Source organism: Plecotus auritus (genome assembly GCF_963455305.1).
Source record: "Plecotus auritus genome assembly, chromosome: 7".
NCBI lineage: Eukaryota > Metazoa > Chordata > Mammalia > Chiroptera > Vespertilionidae > Plecotus > Plecotus auritus.
The window spans coordinates 30,385,330-30,409,047 of NC_137774.1; the positions used below are offsets into that span (position 1 = coordinate 30,385,330).

General features: G+C 39.3%; 1 protein-coding gene and 1 pseudogene across 9 annotated transcripts in view; one reads left to right on the top strand and one right to left on the bottom strand.

Annotated features, from left to right (window-relative positions):
• Positions 1–23,718, top strand: part of RHOT1 (ras homolog family member T1) — a 65,455-nt gene continuing 41,737 nt past the window's right edge. For 7 of the 8 annotated variants that reach the window (XM_080677604.1, XM_080677607.1, XM_080677603.1 and 4 more), the window contains exons 1-3: positions 16–253; positions 20,177–20,235; positions 22,078–22,159. In XM_080677604.1, coding sequence (XP_080533730.1) covers positions 178–253; positions 20,177–20,235; positions 22,078–22,159 — 217 coding nt within the window. In that variant the 5' untranslated portion in view covers positions 16–177. Of the gene's footprint in view, positions 254–20,176; positions 20,236–22,077; positions 22,160–23,718 lie in introns of all 8 variants that reach the window. The other variant, XM_080677610.1, reaches the window with a different exon arrangement.
• Positions 10,957–11,537, bottom strand: LOC308252843 (low molecular weight phosphotyrosine protein phosphatase-like; annotated as a pseudogene). Its single transcript has one exon. The product of its transcript is annotated as a low molecular weight phosphotyrosine protein phosphatase-like (transcript).

Here is a 23,718-nt window from a genome sequence, read left to right on the forward strand (position 1 = left end):
GGAGCCGGAGGAGGCGGAGCTGGCTGTGTCCCGGCTCTGGAGCGGGTTAGCAGCGGAGAAGGCGGCGCGGCAGGCCCGGGTGGCCCAGGCTCGGGCGGGGCAGCGGGGGAGGCTGGCAGGCAGCGCGGGGAGAGCGGTGCCTTGGGGTGGGCGCTCCCAGCGAGAGGAGTCCGCTCCATGCATGCGGGCCGAGCCCGGCCCCTACGAGCCGCCGACATGAAGAAAGACGTGCGGATCCTGCTGGTGGGAGAACGTGAGTCCGCGCACCCGGGCTGGCGGCGGCCACCGCAGCCCCTGCTGCCCCGGGCCTTCTCGCCCCTCCCCGCCCCGCGTTCCTCCCTGCGCGCCCCCAATGCTCCGTGCACCTTAACGCTTCCCTTTGGGCTGTCTGCAGGAGGCTCTCCACCTCCTCTCTCCCCTGGGCCCTCCAAAGACCCCCTTTCCTGTCCCCCATTCGCCCTCCCAAGCCGTGTCCCCATTAGTCTCTGGCCGCCCGGCCTCATCCCTCCGAAGGTCCTCTCCGCCTTTTCCTCTGCGAATCCTCACCTCCTGGGCCTCGGCGGTTCCAGGCCGCCTCCCTTCAGACCCTCTCGCCTTGCGCGGAGATTCCCTCACCGCTAGGCAGGTGCTGGGACAGGCAGCCTGACCAATTGGGATGGCGGGAGCGGCTCCCGGGAAAGCTAGGGGGAGGGGTGCAGAACTATTCGACTGGTGGACAAGGTCAGGTTTCTGCCTTTTCCCCCCACACACGCAATCTCTCTCTCAGCATTGACATGAAGATATGGAGCGTTTTTAGTGATTCTTTGTATTTTGCATTGGCATAACTCTGGGTACACTTGCTCATTCCTCAAAAATGTACTCTCCAAGTTATACAAGGGCTCAATGAATGAATAATTCTCTGGGGAGGGTCCGTTGGTTGAGAGAATTATTGTTACCCGAAAACCTACTTTCCCCGGTCTTTTTAGGCATTCTTTATTCCGTAGCTACTGGGTAATTAATTTATAAATAACGACAGGCACGCAGGAGACCCAGCGTACACACATACACACGAGACCCTTCACCTTTTGAACATATAATGGAGGAGAAATGCCTTCTGTTCCCGGCCTTGGGGACAGGACAGCAGAGACTTCTTGATAACACTGTACAAGTTCCATGACTCAGGTGGTGGGACTGAAATAAGAGAGTGGGCTGGCGGGACTGGGCTGCTCGTTTTCAAGCACAGTGGTTAAAGCGTTGCCATTGCTGTTTTGAAGCGTTCTGTTCTGAACCCCACTCGCTTCTAGAGTAGCCCCTCCAGGTCCCTGCGATATTCTCCCAAGGAAGAAAGTACCTACCCTCTTCTGTAGTGTGTTTTGCTGTTCATTGAAATCTCTGTTCACCTGCTGTTTGGAGAAATCTTCCGTTAGAATTAGAAGTTGGAAGTAAACTTAGCCAGCTTACTTTTTGACTTGCAGTTGTGAATTTTAATCTTTAACTATATCTTTCTTTCTTTCTTTCTTTTCTTTTCTTTTTTTTTTTTTTTTTTTTTTTTTTTTTCTGTGAGAGAGAGAAACATGGATCGGTTGCCTCTCTCGAGGGCCCAGACTGGGAATGGAAGCGGCAACGGAGGTATATGTCCTGACTGGGAATCCATCCCATTGGTGATTGGGATGATGCTCAAACCAACTGAGCCACACTGGCCAGGGCTATAACCATATCTTAATCTGTATTTTGCATGGACTTCCTTGACAAAGTTCAGGAAGGTGTTATTTAACATGATTCATGCTGATGTATTTGGAAAAACAAGGTAGGAAAAGAGCGTAGATGATCTACTTAGAAACTGATCCTGACTGTATCAGCAAATGGTTTTAGGGTATATTCACTTTTTTTCTTTTCTCTAATATATTCATCTTTAACACTGATTTTTAAAAAGCAAAAATCCCAGGTTTAATTAGTTTTAAACATAGGAAAAGTTACATCTAATCAGTCTGTAAAACACCTAATAGGAATACTATACATATATAAAATATATTGTCAGCCTTAAGACATTTAAAGGAAAAACAATAACAAAACAACAGAAATTAAAAAAGACATTTAAGTTCTGCAAAAATGAAAGCAAATAAGAGAGTTGACAAAAGTATACGTGCAAGAGTTTTTTGGTCAGAGGGAGAAACCTGACACGAGAAAGCCTTAGGTTTTGAGGAAGACATTTTTCTTAAAAAGTGTGGTACCAAAAACTTCAGGCCAGCTACCATACCATTATATACTTTCTTTTCACATTTAAAAATATTAGATAGAGGTATATTTATTTGAAACATTTAGTTATTTTAAAGGGTAGTGTTTTGGAGGTGAGGGGGAATGTTTGAAGCATTACTTTTGAGATTTAATGTAAATACTTGATAGCTGTTAGCCTAGCTCAGTGGTCGGCAAACTCATTAGTCAACAGAGCCAAATATCAACATTACAACGATTGAAATTTCTTTTGAGAGCCAAATTTTTTAAACTTAAACTTCTTCTAACGCCACTTCTTCAAAATAGACTTGCCCGGGCTGTGGTATTTTGTGGACGGGCCACACTCAAGGGGCCAAAGAGCCGCATGTGGCTCGCGAGCCGCGGTTTGCCGACCACTGGCCTAGCTGTAGCACTTTAGATACTAGGTACATATAAGTGTGACCAAGACTATTTTAAAAAGTACTGCTCTGAAATGTGGATTTATCAGGAAAACCACTTTTTTTAGGAAAAAGTGGTAGTAATTCAGTTGTAGTTTTAAGATGTTAACTAAGGGAAATGGGAAAAAGCAAAGGAAAAGGGACATCATATCTGGTATTGTAAAGCCTATTTTTTTTCCCATCACTTCAGTGCATTTTATTGATGTTAGTGTGTGTCCCTGCACCACACAGCAGCAGCTTCATTCATTGAAGCTCCTAAATAGTTATGAATGGTTTCAACACTCTCTTGCCAAACTTATACTGTCCTCTGAAGGTGAAATGGACCTTTTCTTGGCCCATCTGGATTCTGACCCATCCAGGCTTTATTGCTAACTAATTGCTTCATATTTATTTGGTGATTAGATCAGAGAAGTTAGGCTGAACATAAATTTTAAGGTGTTTATTTGCAGAGAAAGCCAAAGTCTTTTAAATATCACCTGCACCTTATCTTAATTATTGAACATATTAAACACCATTCAGGCCAAAGGAAAAGTTAATTACCATCTTTAAACAAAACAAAATGTTAAAAATCTTTAAAAATGCAACCACACAAAACTTAGTTCTTCAGGTTATAGCTTTTCATGGTCAGATTTGTTGGCCAAAATTTGTATTTAACTAGATTTGCATGCTAAACAAATGTCCTTATTACAATAAAATTAGCATGGGCCTTATTACCCTTTATCTGAATTATGTAGCTACATTAAAAGTATACCAGGTAGTTTTAGTTTACTAAGGCCTTGCTTATAAATTAACTTGAGATGTAGTTGTTTTCTACTGATCAGATTATTAAGAGAGTAGAATTGTTATTCTCTTTTTTAAATGAATCTAGTAGCTCTTACCCTATTTGTCTAATTGATTAGTTTATCAGCGGAACCTTTGACAAACTAGTTCAAGGTTGGCCTAGGGCTAGGCCTTTGTAATACCGTGTCTCCTTAACTGGTCTCCCTGCTTCTAATTTTGTTCATTCTCTATGTAGCAGATAGCCTCATCTTTAAAAAGTATCTCAGATCCTGTTACCCATTTTTAAAATTCCCAGATGATATCTGCTTTCACTTAGAATAAAGTCCAAACTTTTTAATGGAGGCTTAGAAAGTCCTTCACAATCTGGCCCTTGCTTTACTCTTGTTTCTTTTTTTCTGGTTTATTTCTTGTTTCCTTGGGCTAGAAAGTAAGCTTCATGAGGGTAGGGAATTGGTCTTGTTTATTTAGATATCCCCGGTGCCTAGAATAGACTTGGCACAAAGTAGGCACTCAGATAGTTGTTGAAAGAATGAATGAGTTCGGGTTAGTTCCATTTATTTAGACTTAACTTGTTTTCCAAACCATTCCTCTCAGTCATAAAAATTTGATCATTCTCCTTTCTTAAATCCAGTCTGCTGTGGTGATTGGTAGGATCTGAAAAGGCAGCATTCATCCCGTCTCTTGTCCCATGTCCTTAGCTCTGTTTTGTCTGGGAGATTCCTGTATTCTGGCAATAAAGTAGACCAGTGACTGACACTGACAATGCATGTCTGTTCCATGTCTTGGCTGCCAGGAATTATTGTCCTCGCCAAACGAAGTCAGCTTCTCTTTGAGACACCAGAGTTTCATCTTAGAGATTTGAAGGGGTTGGGGAACGGTTCTTTAGGTATAGGCTAGGGATAAGAGTTAAAGAGACTTCAAGAATTAAGCCAATAGTTATTTTAGGAAAACAAAAAACTTTCTGTGGTCCTTTTAAAGCCATATAGCTTTCCATTCTGGTCTTTGTTAGAATGATATTTGAGGATTAAACTGCTCAGTTTCAAATAGACTGTGTTTACTACCTGATTTTCTGATCAAGGAAGTTGAAGTGTCCTTTCTCCACTGTCTCTTGTTCTTCTGGCACCATTGGGCCCTGGTGTGGATCAGGTATGAAGGAGAGGGATAGACCACAGCATTGGTCCTTCTGCGGGCCCGCATCGTCTGCATATGGTCAATAATATTTTCCTTTGGAATGATGCTCAGCTATTTTCCCAAATGCTCAAGTTTTCCACTTAAAGATATACTTTCATAGTCACCCTTCCCCTCCCTGTGTATTCTAATTACAATAACTTAGGAAGAGCCAACACGGCTTCTTAATAGACACAAAAAATGAGGAGTAGGTCCCTTTGAAGCATACAGTGTTTGTTGTCAAGAAAAATAGCCAATATGGCTGGTAGGGCGGTAATTGGACCCAGAACATATTATTTCCGCTTCATGAATATTAGGAATTTGCCGTCATTTAGAACTAGATGTTCAAAAGATGTGATGAGAAGACAAAGAAATTTTTAGCCTGGATCTATAAATCTAGATAATTTGTTCTATAGTGATGAATGATGTTCCCATGGATGACCTACTTAGAAGCATGGAGTCTCAGCCTGTGGCATGTTGTGTTGAAGTGAATCAGAAGGCCTTCTGTCCTTCAGAATAATTGTGGCCATGCTTTTTGTTTTTATAGAATACTTCAATACTTCTCAGGCAGAATAGAGGGAAGAGAGATCATCAGATGGCTGGCTAACAGGATATTTTTGTCCTTCATATTAATATTTATATGAAATACTGTATACTTATCTTTTCATATATAATTTTAAATGAAAGTCATTGATGTTTATTTGTTATAAAACAGTAGTATATAAAATATCTATACTTTATTTTATAGTAAATATAAAATTAAATTCATACAGTAATTAGAGAGGAGCTTGAGATTTTGTTTCTTTTATGGAAATAATTTTTATTTTGTTATCAGTAAAAATGTGTAGTGTTTATACTCATATCTGCCATTTTTAAGGGATCTTTTCGAATGTAGGCTTATATAAATATTTTTAAAATATAAAATATTTTTAAAATGTTTTCCTTATCTTCAAGGCACTCATTCATTTCTCAATTAGCTTGAAATTTTAATTTTAAACCTGCTTTATTATTATTATTGTTATTTTTTGGTAGTCTCACTCAAGATTAGGTAGGCAGGCACAAGGGGAGCAAAAAGCCCTAGATTAGTTTCACTTAAACATTTCTTAACTAAATCGCATCTATGTAATCCTTTATTAGTTAAAGTATCTGTCATCTCACTGCTCTTCTGAAAGGAAACCCAAAATGATACTAATGAAAACATGCTCATTTTCTCCCAAGTTCACTAATCTGTCTCTTTCTCTGATTTTGAACTTATTTTTAAAAAGGAAATTGCCCTCGGATTTTTATGAGGAAATGATTTATGTTCTTTGATTTTTAGAAGGTCTTACCTCTGGAACTAGATGGAATTGTTTTATTGTTGTGAGTGCTAAACTGCCTCGTATTCTCCAACTAATGAGAGAAGATATGAATGGATAAATAAATAAATTGACACTCTAAAAGATAATATTCAAATAAATAAATTGAAGTATTCCCATCTTGGTACCACTGTCTTGTACGTCTATACGAGCAAACATAAGTAAGGCCCTTTACTTGTAGTCTTTACAAAACCTCCTGTCTTGCCAAGGTGTTTCCTTTCCCGCCTCTGGGGCCTGCCCTGTTGGAATAGACCTACTGGCAGGTTTGTACTTTGGCAGGAGCCTGCTGCTGGGTAGGCAGCCAGAATTGCCTGCTGAGCTGAGCTGTGAAGAAATTTGAATTTCCTTTGAATGTTGGTCCTTCTCTTCTGAGAATATCTCTGGAGGTGTAGGGGATCTGTGGAAAAGCACAAGGGACTATGGCCAGGAAAGGGTTGTTCTGAGCTTTTAAGAAGTGAGATGAGGGAGAATTGTAAGGGTTATGGTGAGGGAGGGGACTTTAAGTTAACACAGAACACTTGTCAAAGGCCTGAATTTTGCTAAGGGATTCTCAGTGAGTCTAATTAAGGAGAACAAGTCCTTAACTTTCCTGAAAACTAATAGGCTTTTTGATGTTGGTGATTGACTTAATTTCGATCATTTTGTTTTAACATTGTGAATTGTTAAAAGTTAGGTAGGGTTCTTCTGGTGAGGGCCTTGGAGTGGTGGGATGTAAGTGAAATTTTTAAATGGTAATTCTAAAAAGGGGATTATGAGAAGGATCAAAGGCTTAACGGTATTAAGGTAGACAGAATTCTCAAGGACCAAGCAAGAGTGAGATTTGTTTTCCTTTTGATTACCAAGGAGCATCAGAGTTATTGAGTATCAAATTCATTTTTCCCGCTCCTAACATGGAAGGTAAGGATAAGAATATAGAGATATATAAGGTATCCAGGAGAGTTCTTCAGAAATGGAAATGTTTCTGGGAACATCAGTGTTGGTGGGAGTTTTGTGACTTCGGAGACACTAGGGGAAAAACAGACATCTCCACTGCGGCCAGAAAAACCCAGACGTTCAAAGGTCCCAGGAATTGTACAGCCATTGGATCTTCTAAAATGTTTGGTTTAAGCACCTGAAGTTATACTGCCTGCTAAAAGAAATTGCATGAAGTACAAGGCCCCATGGACTTGACTGGACTTCACAGCAGAGGCATTCTCCTGCCTGGTGATCCACAGGGAGCGCTGCAATCAGAGTGGTGATTACTCTTTGCAAGGAGCCTTATTAGGGCTCTCTCCCAAACATATTCTTGCTCTGCAGCATCACTCGCTAAGAGAAAAAAATAGTTAGGTGGTCCGAGTTCTAGTTTTCCTGATGCTGGATAATCGCTCATTTTAAATAAGGTAACTTTTGCCTCCATTGTGCATAATGATGTGGAATTAGGGTAGACGACTTATGGATGTTGAGGTGAATATTACCTTGAGCTAGTTGAAGGTTTGAGGTTGCAAAGACCCTAAACAAGGCCAGGATTAAAAGGACTTATTTAAGGAAAAAGTTATGAAATGCTGAATATAAGTCAAGTTCTAGAAGTTCCTGGACCCCATGTTGGCTTAGCGAGTCCCACTTGTTTTTATAGATTAACTAGTGGCCCATTGCATGGATTCGTGCATATTGAAAGGAAATTAATTAGAAGAAATATTTTAATATTGCTATGCACACTTTCTTTATAATAGAAGTGTCAAGCAAACTCACAATCGACAATGATAGATGGAAACACACACGTGATTGGTGCCAGCGAGAGCTTTATATGTATTGCGCATGCGCGAGTCAACTTAGCCTTTTATAGATATAGAATAAACTTGCTTAATTAGACCTGCTTTCTGATTTAGCTAAACTTTTTCCAGCCCAATGAAGCACCCCAACTTCTCTTTCAGATAATTGTCAGCAACACAGCAGTAAATATCAACACGAAGCAGATTATTATTGTAGATCACGCAGGGAGAACAAAGGGTAAAATACTTAACTGCAGCAGTGTCTGACTATATTCTGTGCAGTGAGAAAACCTGAAGTCATTTTCAAGGTCCACCATTTCTTACTTCTTTTCAGTCGGGTCAAGTTTCTAAACCTCCATTTTCTGGCTAATGAAAAGAAAATAGGATTCCACCGAATCTCCAATCTACCTACTCCAGGACTTCTGTGAGGATCAAATGAAATGAGGCACGGGAAAACACTTCACAGACATTTGGTTAAAGTGTGAAATATTTCCACCTGGCTATAAAGCAAGTCATGTTCCTGGGCTGAAGAACTGCAAGGAGGCTAGTCGTCGCTAGGGAGAGAAAGCCGGGTGTTGCTCCATGACATCCTTACCTGGATGGTCAGACACTTAGCATATTAGCCTTTTATATATATAGATGTTTCTGCCAATCACTTTCCCATACGCAATTAACCAGATAACAGATACAATTTGGAGATCTGTCTGCATTTTTAGGCTATTAATGGGTCTGTGACCTAATATAACTTGTATTTTTTTCATCTATTATAGGCCTGTTTTCTAAGTGTACTACTATAGGATAGTTTATATTAATCATAGAATATAAGCATTGATACCATCTAATCTTTTTTTTTTTTTTTTTTTTAACTGATGAGGAAATTGAGGCCCAGAGAGAGTCAGTGACAACTCAGGGTCACAGTGTTAATGACAAAGCTGGTTCCCAAATCCACATTTTCTGGCCCAATTCCTGTGCTCCCTTAACTCCTTTAATTCACACTCATCATCATCATCACCACAACTACCATATGTGTGTCAGATATTGTCTAAGCCATTATACATCTGTCATCTTAATTCTCCTAACCAATTCAATGAAGCTTTTCAGCATCATATTTTATAGATGAACAAACTGAGGCTTGATGACTTGCCTTAGGAAACACAATTAGTAAGTGCTGAAACTAAGATTTCAGTTCAATTCTGTCTGATTCCAAAGGCTGTATTTTTTTTGAGGGGGGGGGGAATATTTATTTAAAAGGTATAAAGACTAATACAACAAATGCCTATCACCCGACTTAAGAAATAAAACATAACCAATAAGGTGAAGCCCCTCCCCATTGCATTTCCCTCTCTCCCTCAAAAGTAGCCAAACACAGAATTTCAAATCTGTACCCTTAACCACTAAGCCATACAGTCCATTTACTAAGTACATTTGCTAGGAGCTAGGGATTCAGTGGACAAGAAAGACATGTTTTCTGTTATTTCCTGTGGGTGACAGAGAAATACTTGTTCCTTAGTCTTTCTGGAGATGTTCAGTAGCTGGTAGGAAATACCAGGTTTTCACCAAGCACAGCTAGGGAGTCCTTTGGGAAACCATTGGTGGTATTCTGGAAGGTTGCCTGGGTATTACACAGGCACAATACTGTCTTAAGAACACATGCGCCTTAAGTGATTATTCATTTTAAATTTCCTGCTATGTTTCCAGACCTCTGGGAGAAGTAGATAATCCCTTCTTCTGAGCTTTCCTGCCCCCACTTCCTTTCTTTAAATAGAGTGATTGAACATGGCACTTGACCCATACCTCTTATGTGGCAATTTTGTCTATCTTGTTTAATATATTTTCCATATTATCCCCACTTAAGACTTGGTCCAAGTAGGTGGCAAATAAATCTGAGTAGAACTCACATTCTTGGATAGAAGATCTATTACAGTGCTTCTCGGTTTTTTGAGTCATCATCACTTTCTTTTATAAATACAAAACTCTCATGCTCGCTGCATTCTAACAATTTTCAGACACTAACTGGGTCTCCTACAATTCAATTTATTTTTTAAAAAATATATTTTTATTAATTTCAGAGAGGAAGGGAGAGGGAAAGAGAGAGATAGAAACATCCATGATGACAGAATTATTGATCGGCTGCCTCCTGCATGCCCCCTACTGGAAATTGAGCCCACAACCTGGGCATGTGCCCTTGACTGGAATCGAACCTGGGACCTTTCAGTCTGCAGGCTGGTGCTCTATCCACTGAGCCAAACCAGCTAGGGCTGAATTCAATTTTCACACTAACTATCCTGAGCTAACATCATATCCTACAAGTTAAAGGTCAGTGTTTCTGATAAGATTACCCTTTATATTATTTTTTTTAAATCCTCACCCGAGGAATTTTTTCCATTGATTTTTTTTTTTAGAGAGAGAGAGGAAGGGCAGGAGGGGAGGGGATGAGAGAGAAACATCAAAATGAGAGAGACACATTGATTGGTTGCCTCCTGTTAATGCCCCCACCCAGTGGGGATCAAACCTGCAACAAGGTACGTGCCCTTGGTGGGGAATCGAACCTGCGATCCTTGGGTCTGAGGGCCATTGCTCTAACCACTGAGCAACCAGCCAGGGCAAGATTACCCTTACTTTATTTATTTTTTTTTAGTTGTATTTTTATAATTTCCCCAGTTTATTTTGAAGTCTTTTCTAACATGTAGCCATATGAATTTTAGATTAGTTATCTGAAAGAACATAGAAATTACCTATAAATTAACCAATGAAGAATACGTATCACCACATCAATATTTAAGCATTCCAACATAAAATTTTTCCAACTCTTACCAACCACAGATAAAGCAGCTAACAAGTGTCCTTTCTGGATATAATTGTGGCTCAAATGGGACAAATAAGCTGACTCCCTTATGCTACAAGCTAGACAGAAACTAGGAAGGATTGTTATTCCATGAACCTTTCTTTCCTACAAACACCCGGTGTGAATGAACACACTCCTCGGCTGTGAGCCCCGTGGGAGGGCCCTACTGCCCGGGGAAGCGAGTGCCGGGGACAGGGCGCTCCTTCTCATGTCGTCCAGACTCGGGGAAGAGGGAGGGCACATGACTTACGAGGCTCACATGCTGACAGAGGGATTAGGTTGTTCTACGATTTCATCTGTAACGGGAGCAAAGTGGGAGGCCCCACTGGTGTAAGAACACTTCATGTGCCCCATAAACTGTCTGAGTCAAAGATATTTATTCTTTTGCCAAACAGAACCACTGATTTCCATCTACAATTATTTTTAAAATAAGAAACAGCAAGTGGACATAAGAACCAGCACTGGCCTTGAGCTACGGTCGTGACCCTCGGCTGGGACGCGGGGCCGGGCACCAGCGGGCTCAGGGATGGATGCACTAGTGGGCCTTCTCCAGGAAGGCCCTGCAGCACCTCAGACACTGCTGGTACATGGTCTCAAAGTCGGACTCATTCCCGTAATAGGGGTCCTCAATAATGAGCTGTTCCCAAGCAGTTCAATTTTAGCTTTGATGTTATTGACTTGATGACTTTTTCGAGTCAAATCTCAGATTGCTCTCATCCATACACAGCATATAATCGAATGTGACAAAGTCTTCTTTAGTAACCTGCCAGGCAACATGATTCATGGGGACACCATGCTTCTTCATGCAATTCTGCCCTCGATAATCAGGAGGGTTTCCTACTTCGTACGTGGAGGTCGCTGCACTGTCTATCCTCCACTTATCTGAAACGTTTTGATCAGTTACAAGTTTTCTGAGAACCACCTCAGCAATGGGTGATCGACAGATGTTACCCAGACACACTAACAGCACCGACTTCGGTACCTGCTCAGCCATCTTTGCGTGCAAACACCAAGATTACCCTTACTTTGGACACCAGCTGCAAAGTGGAGTCCCCAGACTACCCACACTTCTTCCTGGATGACTACATATTTGGGGCTTCCCAAAACCCCCTCGGGTTCTATAATTCACTAGAATGACTCAGAACTTAGGGAAAGTCTATACTTAACGATTACACAAATGAGCAGCCAAGTGAGGTGCACAGGACAAAGTCTGAAAGGGTACTGAGCACAGAAGCTTTTGTTCCTGTGGAGTCAGAGTGCACTACCTTCCTGGTACATCAATATTCACCAACTAGGAAGCTCCCCTGAGCTTGAATGTCCGGAGTTTTTATATGAGGCTTCATTATGTAGGCATGATTGATTAAATCATTGGCCATGTGACTGCACTCGATCTCTAGCACCTACCCTTTCCCTGGAGGTTTTGGGGTAGGGCTGAAAGTTCCAACTCTGTAATAACATGGTTGGTTTTTCTGGCTGCCAACCTCCATCCTGAAGCTATCTCAGCCCTCTCTTAGCCCCAGTGCGTCATTCCATGGGGATAAACTCAAGTATGGTTGAAAGGGACTAACAAAAGACACTCCTATCATTGAGGCAATTCCAAGGGATTTTGAAGTTCTGTGCCAGGAACTGCGGATAAAGACCAGGTGTATTCTTTTTCCTTTTTAATATATTTTTATTGATTTCAGAGGAAAGGAGAAAGAGAGAGAGAGAAACTTCAATGATGAGAGAGAATCATGGATCGGCTGCCTCCTGCGCACCCCCTAGTGGGGATCAAGCCTGCAACCTGGGCATGTGCCCTGACTGGGAATCGAACCCTGACCTCCTGGTTCATAGGTCGATGCTCAACCACTTAGCCACGCTGGCCAGGCCAGGTGTATTCTTTATTATATCATACCCTCCTTTAATATTATTTGAAATTGCAACACTATTTAATTTTTACTAGAAACAAGTTGAACAAAGTAATTTTAAAAATGAAATTCCATTTACTATACTACTCCCAGCTCTTCATTTGCTCTTAAGAAAAGCTTTGAAAGGGAGAGTTCAGAATCTCTAGGAGGTGGGACTAGTCTCCCCAATGGCAGTGCTGAAGCTTCCAAATACTGCTGTGTTTGGGGAGGTGAAGTCAAGTGAAACAGTGCATTCAGTCTGGTTGATATGCTAGAGGTCCTTCCATATAAAATCAAGAAAATTTGATTCATTATCCAGTGTTTTCAAATACATGGTTATTGTGTTAGTGTAAATTCATGCATATTAGGTATGTACTTTATATTCATAATAGTTTGATGCAAGTTATGTGTCACAGTTATAGTTCAAAGGAGGATGGGGAGGACTATAGTAGCCCTGGGATGTCTTTAGAGTTTAGATAGAATTTGAGATGTCCTTGAGCGATGGTTAATATTTGGAGCTGTAGAGGGGATAGGGGAAATGGCATTTTAGGTGAAGATAAGAAACAACCCTGTGGGGAAGCAGGATTCATCATGGCTTGTTTGTACTTATACAGAGCAGAATGGCCTATTTGAGCAAATCGTGTATGTGGGGAATAGTGGGAAATGAGATTACATAGATGAGCTGTGTTAAATTTTGTATGATTTTCAAAGGCAAGTAGAATAGTTTCACCTTGATGTGGTAGGTAATTGAGAGTCATGGAAGGCTTTTTTTGATCAGGTGAGTTAGAAAGTGAAAAGAATGTGTGAGAAACATGGACTGGGATTTGTATTGTTGATAAATTAATAAGAGGAGAGATAGGAGGAAGGGATAGAAAGTTGGGAACTGGGAGGCGTTTCAGTAAAAGTACCGTAGGGAAAGTAGGAACTGAGAAGAAGAAATGAATATTAAAAATTTCAAAGAAAAATTTGACATAATTTGAAGGCTAAGTGCAGAGGAAGGGTGAATCAAGATAGCCACAGTTTTTGAGTTGTGCTTTTTATGCTGATTTGTAGAAAGAGTGTTCTTTATTGGTGAAAAATTTATAAGTCTGTTGGATTATAATCTCCATGAAAGTTTAAAAAGTAGAGAAGACCTCGATGAATGGTACCCGCAGTACCTGGAATAGTGCCTGGCAGAGAGAAATGCTCAAAATATTTATTGAAGGGATGAAAGCATGCATTTTACATGTCAACCTTTAGGTAAATTTCAGTTGCCATCTGTAAATTTAAAATATGCCAATTTTGACTACCAAAAATAGTACTTGTTGACCTTTTTCTAGTAGCAAAAGTTATGTTTATTTTAGAAAATTGGGAAAATATAGAAAAGCACAAAGGAAGTTACAATCACATTTACTTCAGAGTGAACCACTGTTGGTATATATATCCTTCCAGGTGTAGTTTTTTTTCTATGCAAATAAATATTTTAAAAATAAAATGGGATCATGCTGATTTATACTTACATAAATGTCATTTAAAAAGTAAATTGGGAAGAAACCAAGATGGCAACATAGGTAAACACCTGAACTGCTGCCTCACACAACAATTTCAAAACTACAACTAAAAGACAAAACAGACACCATCCAGGACCACAGGAAGGCTGGCTGAGTGGAAATTCTACAACTAGAAGGAAAGAGAAAAGCACACTGAGACTCACAGGAGCTGTGGAAGGCAGAGGTACTAAGGCGTGCGTGCGTGCACTGGCTTTCTCAATCGGGAGGGAGACAAAAGCTCCCGACTGCTCTGAACTCCAGTTCCGGGCGAGACTCTGGGGACCCAGACTCATACGGGGAGAAATTGGACTGTCTGGCAGCGGGTGAAACTCGAGGGCGGCTTTCTCAGAGGTGCTTGCAGCGATTACCACAGGACACTGGGATCCAGGGGCCTCTTAGGGCAGGGCTGACGGGAAGCCATTGCTCTTTGCTCTGCCCTGAGACTCCGCTCCATCCAAGCTGAGCACAGAGGCTTTTGCATATGAATGGCCTGGTCCTTTGAATTCTAAACTTACCTAACAAACTGCAGCTGAGTCAGTGAGACCCAGAACATCCAAAAGAAGGCCCACGGTCCCACAGCAGCTTGCATTGCTTCACAGCTGGACCTCATTTGGGCACCTCCAAAACCCAAACAAAGAAGAGGAATCTGCAGATCTCTCCGTAGCTCCTGCTGGGTGGCCTCAGGCAGAGGCTAAATTAGCACCTCCTTGGAGATCCAAGAGCCAGTGTACCCAAGGGTCAGAGTGGGACCATCCAGATTACAACACAGATCTATAAGGGACGCACTCAGGGGGCAGACTCAGTGAGGACCAAAGCCCCACTGAAGCAAGTCTTGCCCCATAAGGGTGTCTCCAGCACAGAAGTTCTCCAATCGCAGACACAGCTGATCCTCACAGCCAGTTGGCCTGGAGGTCAATTCCTCCCAGTGATACCAACAGCAATCAAGGCTTAACTGCAACGAGACTGTGCACAAAGGGGTGCACCAAGAGTGTCCACCTCAGGTAACTGGGGAGGCTGAGCCACTGGGCCCTATAGGACACCTACCACACAAAGCCACTCTATCAACTCAGGGAAGCAGCCAGAATGCAGAGACAAAGAAACAGATCACAAATGAAAGAAATGGAGGAAAGCAAATGACTGGATATAGAGTTCAAAACCACGGTTATAAGTTTTTTTCAAGAATTTTCTAGAAAAGGCCGATAAATTTAGCGAGACCCTCGAGAATATGAAAAAGGACCAACTAGAAATTAAGCATACACTGACTGAAATAAAAAATAATATACAGAGATCTAACAGCAGACTAGAGGATCACAAGAATCAAGTCAAAGATTTTGAAATACAAAGAAGCAAAAAACACCCAACTGGAAAAGAAAAAAGAATCCCAAAATATGAAGATAGTGTAAGGAGCCTCTGGGACAACTTCAAGCATACCAACATCTGAATTATGGGGGTGCCAGAAGAAGAGAGAGAGCAAGATACTGAAAACCTATTTGAAGAAATAATGACCGAAAACTTCCTCCACCTGGTGAAAGAAATAGACTTACAAGTCCAGGAAGCACAGAGAATCCCAAACAAAAGGAATCCAAAGAGGACCACACCACCACACATCATAATATGCCAAGAGCAAAAGACAAAGAGAATATTAAAAGCAGCAAGAGAAAAACAGTTACCTACAAGGGAGCACCCATAGGATTGTCAGCTGATTTCTCAACAGAAACTATGCAGGCCAGACGGGAGTGGCAAGAAATATTCAAAGTGATGAATAGCAAGAACCTACAACCAAGATTACCCAGCAAAGCTATCATTCAGAATTGAAGGTCTGATAAAGAGCTTCACAGATAAGAAAAAGCTAAAGGAGTTCATCACCGCCAAACCATTATTATATGAAATGCTGAAAGGTATTCTTTAAGAAGAGAAAGAAGAAGAAAAAGGTAAAGATAAAAATTATGAACAACAAATACATATCTATCAACAAATGAATCTGAAAATCAAGTGAATAAAAAATCTGATGAACAGAATAAACTGGTGAATATAATAGAACCAGGGGCATAGAAAGGGAGTGGACTGACAATTCTCAGGGCGGCGGGGGGAAGAGACTGGATAAAAATCGTACACCTATGGATGAGGACAATGGAGGGGGGTAAGGGCATAGGGTGGGGTGGGAACCGGGTGGAGGGGAGCTGTGGGGGGGAAAAAAGAGGAACAATTGTAATAATCTGAACAATAAAGATTTATTAAAAACAAAAAAAATAAGTAAATTGGAACAATTGGAGCCTCCAAATAGTGACAATAACAGCTTATAAACCATAGAATAATCCATGAGAGCATGCTAATATGAATCAGAAGGGAAGTTTTTTTCTTATAGTAGAATGCAAAGTAATGTAGAAGGTTTGATAGAAACAAAATTTAAGCATCATGAATGGCTGCTAAAACCAGTGGGCAAAAGTTTAATGAGAAACAGGATATTAACATAGTCCAAAGTATCTCCTCCTAAGATACATATTAATTACAATAGGAAAAATAACATTATAGTGGCAGACACCACCTCCTCCAAGTGATGACAGCCAACATCACCAGTAATGGGACAAAATTGACACCATCTCCTTCCTGCTGTGATGCACTGAAGAGGGTGCAATATCACTTTTAGGATATTCCTACCAAAAATGCAAAACCTGAACTTAATCATGAGATAACATCATACAAACCCAACTGAGGGATAGTTTACAAATTCAATGGCTTGTATTCTTCAAAAAGTTAAGGTCATGATAGATTGAGGAACTAAAGATTAAAGGGGACTAAAGAGACTGACACCAAATGCAATATTTAATCTTGGTCAGAAAAACAAAGAGTTTTCTTTGCTATAAAAGATGATAGTGGGATGAATGTGAGGTCTGATAAAGTCTATAGATTAGATTATAGTGTTTATTTGTGTTAATTCCCTGATCTTGACAATGCACTGTGGTTATGTACGAGAATGATCTTGTCTTTTTATATATTTTTTTTTTATTGATTTTTTTTAAAGAGGAAGGGAGAGGGATAGAGAGTTGGAAACATCGATGAGAGAGAAACATCCATCAGCTGCCTCCTGCACACTTCCTACTGGGGATGTGCCCGCAACCAAGGTACATGCCCTTGACCGGAATCGAACCTAGGACCTTTCAGTCCGCAGGCTGACGCTCTATCCACTGAGCCAAACCGGTTAGGGCTGATCTTGTCTTTAGGAAATGTATACTACGATGCTTTGCGCAGTGGTCCGCAAACTGCGGCTCACGAGCCACATGTGGCTCTTTGGCCCGTTGAGTGTGGCTCTTCCACAAAATACCATGTGCGGGCGCGCACGTACAATGCGATTGAAACTTCATGGCCCATGCGCAGAAGTCGGTTTTCGGCTCTCAAAAGAAATTTCAGTCGTTGTACTGTTGATATTTGGCTCTGTTGACTAATGAGTTTGCCGACCACTGCTTTAGCGTAAGGGGTCATCATGTCTGCAACTTACTCTCACTGGTTTAAAAAAAAATTTAAGTATATATATTTAGAGAGAATGATAATGCAAATGTGGTTAAATGTTAACATATATGGAATTTGGTTAAAGGACAGACCTAGCTCCTTTGTACTATTTTTTTTTTTTTTATTTTATTGATTTTTTACAGAGAGGAAGGGAGAGGGATAGAGAGTTAGAAACATCGATGAGAGAGAAACATCGATCAGCTGCCTCCTACACACCTCCCACTGGGGATGTGCCCGCAACCCAGGTACATGCCCTTGACCGGAATCGAACCCGGGACCCTTCAGTCCGCAGGCCGACGCTCTATCCACTGAGCCAAACCGGTTTTGGCTCCTTTGTACTATTTTTGCAGTTTTTGTAAGTCTGAGATTTTCTCAAAATAAGTTTTAAAAAAATTTGAGCCAGAGCTGCTGAATTAGTCACCAATGAATCAGTGAGTATTTTAATTAACTTATGTAGTATTTGTGTATGCAATGTTTGCTGACTTTAGGGGGTCACCATTCCTTTTCTGTATTTTTAACTTGTGTTAACATTTTTTAATGTTTGGCATAAGAAAGAAAGAACACTGACTTAGCCATCAAAAGATGGGTTATTCTCTTAGGCAGGCGTCCTCAAACTTTTTAAACAGGGGGGCAGGTCACTGTCCCTCAGACCGTTGGAGGGCCGGACTATAGTTTTAAAAAAAAAACTATGAACAAATTCCTATGTGCACTGCGGGCCCGGGACGAGTCGGCTACTAAGCAGGACAGGCAGCGGCACCCGGCGGGCCAGATAAATGTCCTTGGCGGGCCGCATGTGGCCCGCAGGCTGTAGTTTGAGGACGCCTGCTCTTAGGTGTGCAACTAATCTTTTAGTGAGACCTTGAGAAAATCACTGTCTCTGGGTCCTACTTTCTTTATCAGAACATATTTAGGGGGAGCTGGATCAGCTGACATTGATGACTAGGTTCTAGCAGTTCTGTGATGTTGGGCTGAGTTCACTGACACAGTCAGAACTCAGTGACAGTGTTTACTCTCAGCCACTTGGAAAAGGTCCAAGCATTCTCACACAAGTCAGTTGAACCGAGGAAATCAGAGCTAGAAGGCACCTGTTAGACCATCTAATTTGTCCCTCACCCGGTAGACCTCACTTGTTCACAGCACACCCTCTATGTTTTTGACCAGTACTCTCCAGCCATTCATTATTTTTCCAGAGACTTGACTTGGGTTTTCAGTTCATCCTTTCTTTTAGTCGTTTAAAAAAAAAGAATGTGACTTCTTTTAACTTCAAAATTTTCCAGTTATTTTATATTTAGACTTTACTTTTGGAAACTGTAATTTGCTAGTATGGCAGAGATTATTAGGCAGGTGGACCGTTTTCCTCGAGAATAACAAAAGGATTTAGTTGATAAGCAGTTGGATGTCTAATGGTAGCAATTATATGATCAGAAAGTGATGGGAATGCAAGGCACATTTCAGAATGAAAATTAAGATTTTAAGCTTGTGCGTTAAAAAATTTTTCTAGGTTAGAAAATGTAACAGGAAAGTTTCTTTGCTTTTATTAACCCTTTAAATATGATGCCCTAAAAAAGAAAGGGTGTACAGAAATATGCACTCGATGACAGTTTATTGGTAAGGATGTAAATTGGTTTATTCTTTTTTTGGAGGTAATTTAACACTATCTATTAAAAACATAAAAGATTATGCATGCTAACTTGAGTTCCACTTCTAGAAATTTATCCTTTAAAAATAATCATTGTAGCATTGTTTATAAAAGTGAAAATCTCAACAATGTTCATTGTTATATTAATTATGACACATCATACAATTGCTTCTTATACAACTATCCAAAACTAATGTAAGAAGCTTTTTAAATGTTAATATAAAATGGATTTATGATTGCTATTTTTTTAAATTATGATAAAATATACAAAACATAATATTTAATATTTTAACCATTTGTAAATGTACAATTTAGAAGCATTCAATACAGTCATAATTTTGTGTAACCATCACCACTGTCTAGATCTAAAACTTTGTCATCCTTAACAAAAATTCTGTATCCATTAAATAATACAGAATTCCTTCCCTCTCCCAGGAGATTTTTATATAGATCATGGAATACTGCCCAGATACATAATTAAATAAAAAAAGAATGTTGTGCCGAAACCGGTTTGGCTCAGTGGATAGAGCGTCGGCCTGCGGACTCAAGGGTTCCAGGTTCGATTCCGGTCAAGGGCATGTACCTTGGTTGCGGGCACATTCCCAGTGGGGGATGTGCAGGAGGCAGCTGATCGATGTTTCTCTCTCATCGATGTTTCTAGCTCTCTATCCCTCTCCCTTCCTCTCTCTGAAATATCAATAAAATATATTTAAAAAAAAAAAAGAATGTTGTAAAATAGTAGGAATATTATGATTCCACTGTGGTAAATTATTATATTAACATGAGTGTAGAAAAAATCTGGGAGACTGTCTATATTAAACTATTAATGAGGACATTATGGGAGAATTTTACTTTTATATAATAAACTTTGATAACTTTTTCTTTTAAACAATGAGTATGTGTAACTTCCTAAGCAGAAGAAAAAGAGATATACTTGAAGTATTGTACTAAAATGTGGTAATTTGGATGCCTCTGGTTTTAGCTAACAAATAACAGACTTTCTATGTGGTTGCTGAATTATGAGCTCATGAACCTGAACACTCTATTAAAGTAATGATTTTTCTTTCCACAGCTAGAGTTGGGAAGACATCACTGATTATGTCTCTAGTCAGTGAAGAATTCCCAGAGGAGGTAAACATTTTTATTTCTTTGCTATTTTTAAAATGTTTTAAATTTCTCAAAGTTGAGCTAAAATGAAACAAATTCTGCCTTTTTTGCATGTGCTTCCTTTCTGACAGTTGTGATTTTTGAAAAAGCTCATATTGTTTTATACAAGACATCCCTGAAATACGGTGTAGGAGAAAGAGTCACGCTAGATCTGAGTTCAACTCAGTCCTTTGCATTTCCTATACTTTTGACCTTGGCTGGGATATTGTCATCTCTGTGCCTTATTAGTCTCATATGTAAAATGGGAGCTGAAAGGGATAATAGAAGTCATCTAATCTGTGTAATCCTTTCATTTGTGTGTGTGTGTGTGTGTGTGTGTGAGAGAGAGAGAGAGAGAGAGAGAGAGAGAGAGAGAGAGAGAGAGAGAGAGAGAGAGAGAAATTGTTTCTTAAACATAAAATGTTGCTCATAAAACAGATGGATATTCCTTTCGTTGAAGTTAGGGCAAAAGGGCTGAATCCCCACCTGCCTTCCACCTGACACCTTCTAGTCTTTGAGGCATTAGATCTACTAGGATTCTGGCACACATATTTGAAACCCTTTAATATTACCCACCTCCATCATTTTACAAATAGAGAAACTAATTCATTCTGCCTTTGCCTACTTACCTCAAAAGGATTATTGTGGGTCTCAATTGAGATAAGCTTAATAATGGGAGTGCTACTAAAAGTAAAGTTGGTTTTATTATTACTGGCAATATATTTGTTTACATTTTGGAAGTTCCAGTATGGGGGATTGCTGGTTAAGGCCTTATGTAAAATCAGGATATTGTTATGGGGAATGGGATCAATGCATATGGTATGAAAATTATTTCTTTTTATTTTCTTTCTTTACATTGCAGGTGTTATTAGTGCCACAATTTACATTTACCCCCCCCCTTTTTTTTAACTCTTACTTAGGTAGGAATATCTGTATAATTTCATTATTTAGACAGGAATATGATGTATGATATAATAGTGTTTTCAACAGTGGCCATATGACCATTCATTGTTTCTTCTGCTTTTTTCCCCTCTTAAGTAACATGGTTAAATAACTACTGCATAATTTATGAAGTGAAGTGTATTTTCTTGTGTGGTTTACAGAATTAGCAACATTAATTATGATCACCCAGGATGTAATACCTAAAAGTTTTCTATGATAGTTTAACTTAGTTTAGAATTATCATTTTAGCATAGTCCTCTTGAGTGTGCATAAGGGATTTTTAATTGATTAAAAATCAGTATTTCTAAAAAATGGGATCATTAAACATAGGCTTATTCTGTTGCCAATTAGTTATCTTCCAGAAGAAATTAATTTTGATAACATTATTTTATTTGAGGATTATTTTAGATTAACATAGTTCTTCATTTGTACATTATGTCAAGCTTTCAACAAAATAGAATAAAAACATTAGATTTTACAATGTACAATTTAGGGGCATTAAATACATTCACAATTTTGTGTAGCCAACATCACTTTCTACATCTAAAACTTTTTTATCCTCAACATTTAAAAACCTAATGTTTAAAACACCAAATTAATTTAAGTACTGCATTAGGCTACATCAGATCTGAAGTATATCTTATATGTCCGGTGCCCACACAGGAAGAAATGTGCTTTTTTTAAAAAGTGGTTTATCATATACCATTAATATATATTTGCATTTGTAGTAAAACACAAAAATAAGCATTTAAAAGTACAACAAATACCTGTAAGAATAGGTATGGATGAAAGGGGCTAATAAATAAATACATTTACTATCTGTTAACAATTTTAATCCTATCCAAAGGTGGCTTATTTTTCTTCTATATTTGTTTTCAAATTAAGGTTCCTCCTCGGGCAGAAGAAATCACTATTCCAGCTGATGTCACCCCTGAGAGAGTTCCAACACACATCGTAGATTACTCAGGTAATGAATGACCTATTGTAGGTAAAGATGTAGGGTTAGTTCAGTAATCCGAAAAAAGGTACTTACTGAGGTTTAAATAAGAGTGGTCCTTTTTCTCTAGCAGTAAATGATCATTCATCATTCTTGTTTCATTTATATCTTCCTGTCAGTTCCTACCCCAGACCCACCTACAGCCTCTATCTTGCAGTTCTCTTCCCTAATTTACTAAGGTGGGTTCCATAATGATGAAAAGGAAGGAGGAATGGTAAATGACAAGAAGTAGATAAGTCATTACCCTCCTTGAATTGGCATGTTTGCAGAGAGAAGGTCTGGGATAATTTGTTATCAGGCATGCTCTGATGATTTGGAAAAAGTTCTAAATTTCAGAATTTGTTGATTTCTAAATTTGTTCTTTAATTTTTCAGCCTCTGTCTTAAATAAAATAATAGTTAAAATAGTCGTCAAGTTGCTTACATTATATGATAGCACATCTGTATTGCTTCTTATAATTTAAATTTTTTTCTATACACTACTACTTTTTAATCATTAAATTATTGTGCTTTGTTCTGGGACTTTTTTTTTTTTTTAAAGAGTCAGTTGTAACATGTACCACTCTGATGGGTGATGTTGACAGTGGGGAAGCTATATGGAGGCAGGAGGTAGATGGGAAATCTCTGTACCCTTTACTCAGTTTTGCTGTGAACCTAAAACTGGTCTAAACAATAAAGTCTGTTTTTTAAAATGGATATAACTACATTGTAATACTTTGTTTTGCCAAACTGGTATCTCATATAGCCTAAAAAATAAATGTTAGTACTGTGCAGTCAGAAACATGTGACTATTTGAACACTTGAAGTTTGGCTAGTCTAAATTGAAGTGTGCTCTAAGTGTACAATACACTGAATTTAGAAGATTTAGTATGAAGCCAGAATATAAAATAGCTCATTAGTACTTTTTCTGAGTATATATTGAAATTTTAATATTTTTGATATTTTGGGTTAAGTAAAAGAGTAATTTTACCTGTTACTTTTCTTAAGGTGATTACTAGCAAATTGAAAATTACATATATATGCTTGCATTATATTTCTACTGGACAGCACTGTGCTATATTAGAAGCTGAGGGGGTTGGATACTTTCTGCTACAGTCTCATAACTGTAGCTTAACTTACAGAATAATTTTTTTAGGTAAGTGTAGGCATATAATTAGATTCACTTCAGTATTAGAATTGGAGCCATAACCCATTGATTATTCAACATATGAAAAGATATTAAAAATGGCCAGTTATTTTAGCATAGTGTAAAGTGCAATTGAACTTACATATGATATTAGTTTGTATGTCAGAAGTAACAGGCATTTTGGGGGAAAACATTTAATGTAAGATGTTCTGAACTAATATGTCAATAATGGCTTTGCTCTTCATTCGTGTGCTTCCCCCTCCTACCTGTATCATGCATATCTCATGTATCTTGGGGTTATAGGCACATCTACCCATTAAGACCAGTTCTGGCCAGAGATACGCACTAGAGAGGGAATTCTTGACTCATCATTATCATGCTCTAGTTTTGCTTCTGGGGACTGG